Here is a 6,755-nt window from a genome sequence, read left to right on the forward strand (position 1 = left end):
TGTCATACGGGTAGCCATAGTTACACCTGGAATGTTGAATCTCCATATATGGAGATAACCTACGCATCACACAAAGTCTGACCTCACCAGCCCATACTTGGGCATGGACGACTTATATCTCCATATACGGAGATGGCCATATATGGAGATACGAGGACATCACAGAGTCCACAGCTGATGATGTGGCGTGATGTCATACAATACACAAACAAGCCCTATATAAAGGGGCAATTCTCACCAGGGAAGAGAGCATTGCCTGGAATGTTAAATCTCCATATATGGAGATAACCTACGCATCACACAAAGTCTGACCTCACCAGCCCATACTTGGGCATGGACGACTTATATCTCCATATACGGAGATGGCCATATATGGAGATACGATGACATCACAGAGTCCACAGCTGATGATGTGGCGTGATGTCATACAATAAACAAACAAGCCCTATATACTGATGCGGAGATATGAGCAGGGCAAAGGTGTGACGTGTGACGTGTGACCGACCGACCGACCGACCGACCGACCGACGGACGGCCGGTGGAGGTTTTCATAGTAAACTGCTCCCTGACGGTCGCAATTATTATTATTATTATCATTATTATGTGTGGTAGTGGACTTTTCAGTTTTTTTGTGTAGTTTCTTTTTATTTTTTATTATAGCCTCAGGAGAGGAGTCTTCAATGACCCCTTATTGAGAAAGATGAAGCAGGGACCCCAATGCATGTTGTAAGACTTGTTTGACGGCGCTGTCATCAGTGTTGTGTTGGATTCATGTTAATATGTATTTTCAGGCATTTAACCACTTCATCCAGCAGTACTTAACCAGTAAGACTCACAAATATCACAACCTCGACCTCTCACGTCATACGGGTAGCCATAGTTACACCTGGAATGTTGAATCTCCATATATGGAGATAACCTACGCATCACACAAAGTCTGACCTCACCAGCCCATACTTGGGCATGGACGACTTATATCTCCATATACGGAGATGGCCATATATGGAGATACGATGACATCACAGAGTCCACAGCTGATGATGTGGCGTGATGTCATACAATAAACAAACAAGCCCTATATACTGATGCGATACGATGACATCACAGAGTCCACAGCTGATTATGTGGCGTGATGTCATACAATAAACAAACAAGCCCTATATACTGATGCGGAGATATGAGCAGGGCAAAGGTGTGACGTGTGACGTGTGACCGACCGACCGACCGACCGACCGACCGACCGACGGACGGACGGCCGGTGGAGGTTTTCATAGTAAACTGCTCCCTGACGGTCGCAATAAACTTTACTCTGTACTTAGTCTGCTTTTGTTTCCCTCTACACCAAACCCCATCACCTCATCTACAAGCTCATAACACCTCTTGTGAGCTTATAGAACAGATATTTTTTTGGCTGAAGGCCAAGGGTAGAAGGGTTCAAGTGGTTTATGAAAAATAAAAGTTCCTATCACACAAAGATTTGGCGGCCCCCCTGTAGTAACTCTGAGACCCCCCCTAGGGGTCCCGGACCCCCTGTTGAAGACCCCTGCTCTATGGCTTTGTTCTGCAGTCTATATACTGTCTCCCTGTCGGTCACAGGAGTTAATAACATCATTTTATTTTTTTATTTTTTATTTAACCTTTATTTAACCAGATAAAAACACATTGAGACATGATCTCTTTTTCGAGTGTGACCTGGCCAAGAGGCAGAAATAAAAAATTACACAATCCTTGCTTACAAGACATCACAACAAAAAAATAGAACATCCATGATACACAAACAGATACCTAAGAACTCCAAAAATACAAAATGTACACTAAATACTAAACTAGTTTACAATTCACAGGTAGCAGTACACACACAGTATGCCCAATGGATGTACCCAAAGGAAGAGATCACAAAGCAAATTAATTACAGGTCTGAACAAGTGCAAGCGTTTGTAGATCTGTCTAGAGTGATTCTCTTAAAACTTCTCAAAGGAATAAACACAGCCAATTTGAGTCTGGACTGAATCATACACACCTCCTCGCTTAACTTACTAGTATTAGGTATATAGGCTACTTATTAAGAAAATGTGTATATTGACAACAGCTTTCAAAATTGAAATAACTCCAGGTATTGTACAGACATTGCAAGCGAGGTGTGCGTGCGTGCGTGCGTGCGTGCGTGCGTGTGTGCGTGCGAAAGAGAGACAGAACAAGGAAGAGATATGGAGAGAGGGCACATGTTGATCTTTGCAGACAGTAATTTGGGGTATTTTGACCTCAGCCAAGTTTTAATACATTTGCTTAATACTTTCACTCCAAAACAACGATAACGGTAAATGTTGTTTACACTGTACAGCTGGCTCATTGATATCTGCAAGTGACCTTGTCAAGATAATAACTTCAGGAATCGTTCCGGAACGGCTTTTTAAACATTTTAAGCACTTTAAGCCTGAATTATTCTTCATCGCACAATGTTGTCGCGTGGCAGAAAAAAGAAAACTTACCTACAAGCTCAGAGCTGTTGTGAGCTTGTAGATCGAAGCGGTGGAAGAAGTACTAAGGTTGTTTTACTTAATTAAAAGTACCAATACCACAACATAGGAATACTCTGTTACAAGTAAAAGGCATATTCAAAATTGGAAAAAACTGTACACAAAAGCATGAGCATCAAAATATACATACAGCACTAAAAGTAAAAGTAGTCTACTCGTTATGCAGCACACAGACACACACGGACGGATGGACAGACAGGGGCGAAAACATACTCTCCTGGCGGAGACAAAAAGTAGGCCTAATCTTAAAATGTTTAAACAGTAAAAGCAAGGAAAGATACTAAACTTAGTCAGTGCTTTGTTTGTGGTGAAGAGCAGATATATAGGAATAGAAGGAAGACAAGATTTAAAATCATAAAATAAAATCAATAATATTGCGTCAGCACCAGTATCACTCTCCTGTATCCACAAGCACCATCTTTCTTCCCAGGCAAGTAGCTATGGAAACGCACAGCGATAGGCCTCGGTGGCTGCTAGTAATCCAGCATAGGAGCCAATTGGAACGCTGCTGCACACACACAGGGAGATGTAAGCCCCAAGGGCTTTCTGTCAGAAAGCTTGATTGGTTGGACCTCTGGATACAGTATCAATTTGAGATATTGTATCAGTCAAATGCAGTGTTTCAGGACAACATTTGTCATGCGCATACAGAAGGGAATATTATCTTGACATATTTGTCGTACGCACGAACGCACATAATGTAAAATATTCACCAATATAATTGAATGTAAGTGGGCTGTCACTCTCGATGTCCTTTAAAACTAAAAAGAACGAAAAAGAAACTTTGATCTAGACTTTTACCATCACCTGCTACCATACCATAACTTGTTGGTTCAGCGAAAAGTACACTTGGTTCAGCGAAAAGTACACTTTTCCCCCTGGGCAATTGCTTTAAAAGCTGTTCTCTGAGAAGAACTGAGAAACCTTGCTGAAACATACCGTCAGGGAGCATTTCTGTGTTCAGGGTTCTCCCCAGGATTTTTCATTATGATGGGAGAAGGTGGGTAGGACTCTAGGGGTGCTTTGTGTGCCAGCGGGTGTGTGTGTGTGTGTGGGGGGGGGGGGGTCGGAAGCTGTCACTTGCCCGTTTCAGAGAGCAAGTGGAAATCTTTTTCTGGACTTTCAGGGTGAAATCTTGTCAATAGCACAGGTCTTCAAAAAGGATGCAGTAGTGGCATTTCGTTATACTTAAAATGATGACAGAAACAAATTCAACATCAATTACATGCGTCAGATAATTAAACTACATCTTAGAACAAAAACTAGGCTCTACTCAATTTTATTGGTGAAACATTTTTACACTCAAAAATATTGAGTAAATATTACTGATATGAAATCAGGTAAATGAAACTCAATTAATTTGAGTAAAAGTAACCAAAACTTTTACGTACTTATTAACAACTAAAAGTGACCTAAAGAAATTGAGTAGATTTAATTAAATGATTCAGTCAATGCCACAAAAGACAACAAGTAAATACATTGAAATATTAAGTAGATCTAATTGAATATTAGAGTATGATTTAACAAAACAAATATGTCACATTTACTCTATTCATTTACTTTTATTGATTTAATTCATATAGTACCATTTTACCCCTTTTCATTTACTTTACCTTTTACTCCAGTAGTACATGATGTCAAATGAATACACATGAAATAATTATGCAGATAATTATGTTTTTAATCAACTCATTTTGACCATTGTAACACCACATCAAGTATGAACATTCAACATACTTAAGTATGTAAATGACATGCAACAATGCCTGCAAAAACAATATGTTTAAAGATAATGATCAGGAAAGGGGTATCCCTGACACTTTTAAATGTTTTAAAGTTTACTAAAGAGCAGTGTGTGTTCACAATACTGTATATAAGTACCTCTAATTGAACTGTGCATACTGTAAGTAAGCAGTCTGTCAAACATTATGCACCATAAGAACAATGAGCCCATCAAATAAACAGTAAGTCATAACCACAAAATTCATTAAAGAAGACAGTCAGAGGCCATTTGGCATGAAAGGAAATCACAACTTGGAATATGAAATAATAAATAAGCATTTACAGTAGCTCAACATTTAAACATATTGACTATGCACACGTGTAATGTCTATATGCTAAACTGACCTGTTTGCATTATGACTCGAATGCACCAGAAACAAACACTTTACATGAACTAATTACTATCAGCAACAAATACCATTGCAAATGGCTGTTTTGACAATAAATCCACTTTCAGTTGGTTATACCCACGTTCTGAGAGCATCTTGCTGAACAGTAGTCGGCAAGCAGACATTTTTTCAGTCTCTGAACTTTGGCTGAAAGGTGTCCGGGATCCAACTCAACTAGTACTTTTTGGAACATCTCAAGACCATATCTGAGGTTCTTGGGGTATCTCAGATTAAAGGCATAGAACAGTCCCAACAGATAGCAGCAGATCCCCAAGATTGTTTAGGGCAGTGATGCCCTTAATCACAATACCTACATCAGTAGGTTCATTCATTGAGTCCTCTTGGTTCTGCAGCAGGTAGATCTTCATCTTCTTCATCATCACCTCCTCTGTCAACTTCTCTTCTACTCTGACAGGTGCACCAGCAGCTTCCTTCCTGCACACATTGTGAAGATAATTGTTTAGAGCTCACTTTCAGGCTAAATGTTACAAGACACATAGACACACATTGAGCAATCCTAGCTGTCTCCACACATGCAGCCCTGGGCATAATCTTGAATAAGTTGGACCAGACATGCAACGGATGCAACAGCCATTCAGCCAATGTCACAACCTTCTCGGGACATCACTATGCTGTTCCTTTGCATGTGATGGTCTCATCCACGATCACATTAAAACGTCAAAAAAAATATTTTACTAACTTGAAAGTCCTTGATCTTGACACTCTCTTCTTCCAGATGGTCGACGAGACATCGGATGATGACCTCTCGTGTTCGTTGATTGGGGATTCCTCTCTGCAGAATAGAAACATAATTATTTGAACAATAAAGAAAAAGTATGACTGCACTTTCATAAACATAAACTTTGGCAATACAATTGTTTCCACAACCCAGTTTTAGCAACGGAAGCTGGGAGACTGTCCTTAGTAGCTATTAAGACATACATTTAGAAATGAATAATCAGGAGAGAGAGTTGCAGGGGATAAAGATGAGTTTAGCATAAATTAATGTAGTAATTATTGTCATTAGCCAGGTGAAATATAATTAAAGCAGTTAGAGTAAATGAAAGTTTCATACCTGAAGTAGAATACTCATTTGTGCCCAAACTGCCCTTCTTGGACTGGAACATGGACAGTAGTTTGGGGGTATAGAAGTCCAACATTGCCATACATTTTGGCTCAAGATTCAGTGTGGTGATCATCCTGAACTTTGCACTAACCTGGAAGACAGAGATGAGGGGAAGAGAGTTTAGTCAATTTATGATTCCAATAATTACTTGGCCAAACCAAAATCAAGGAATACCGTATAATCATGTTGCTTATTTACTTCATACTTTTTCCAAGTCTTTTACACATGCAATCCTCATTGAACACCATAATAGATACATGTAGATAATATGTAGGCCTACCTGTGCATTTTATCTTCATTGTACACACCATTGTATGCAGCTGTGTATAGCTTGTAATACATGCAAAAAGTCATGACTAGAGGGCTTGCACATTACCCTCACTGTGACCTTAACTAGCTGCAAACCTTTGTAAAGAACACAAGTTATACCCAATACATTTATGTAGCCTATATGCACAAATATACAGTAAATCTACTTACCAATATTTGCAAACACTCTCCAGGTCTCTTGTTGAAAAAGATGTGTGCTGCTGCTGCTGTTTGTTGACAGAATGTTCCAGTAGAACTTTCCCATGAACCCTTTTTTTCCCATGAACCCTTGTGTAAAATTTTGAATCTTAGTCATATCTACTCAATTGTTTAGGTTGTTGTGAGAGATGAAAGATTATTTAGTTGGAATGAATAATAATTAAGGGTCTTTTTAAATTGATCCATATAAGTACTCCATACTCAAATATTATGAAGGAAAATTACCAAAACAAATTGAGTATAATTCATGAATAAAATCAGTTGGTCAAATACTAATTTATTCTCACGAAATTAACTCAAATAATATATGTACATCTAACTCAAAACAAACAGTTGGATTTTTACTCATTTCGTTTGGTGTGACCTACTCAAACAATCACATGCATGATATTC

The 6,755-nt window shown here is 39.0% G+C and overlaps 1 protein-coding gene across 1 annotated transcript; it reads right to left on the reverse strand.

Annotated features, from left to right (window-relative positions):
• Positions 1-5,036: 5,036 nt before the first annotated feature.
• On the reverse strand, positions 5,037-6,348 carry LOC308285477 (uncharacterized protein). Its single transcript, XM_080726246.1, has 4 exons — positions 6,315-6,348; positions 5,784-5,925; positions 5,409-5,501; positions 5,037-5,143 (listed from the first exon to the last, which is right to left on the reverse strand). Exons 2-4 carry the CDS (start codon positions 5,905-5,907, stop codon positions 5,112-5,114), a joined length of 249 nt encoding a protein of 82 aa, XP_080582372.1. The 5' UTR covers positions 5,908-5,925; positions 6,315-6,348; the 3' UTR covers positions 5,037-5,111.
• Between the last annotated feature and the right edge of the window lie 407 nt (positions 6,349-6,755).

Source organism: Nannobrachium achirus (genome assembly GCF_963921795.1).
Source record: "Nannobrachium achirus genome assembly, chromosome: 5".
Taxonomy (NCBI): Eukaryota; Metazoa; Chordata; class Actinopteri; order Myctophiformes; family Myctophidae; genus Nannobrachium; species Nannobrachium achirus.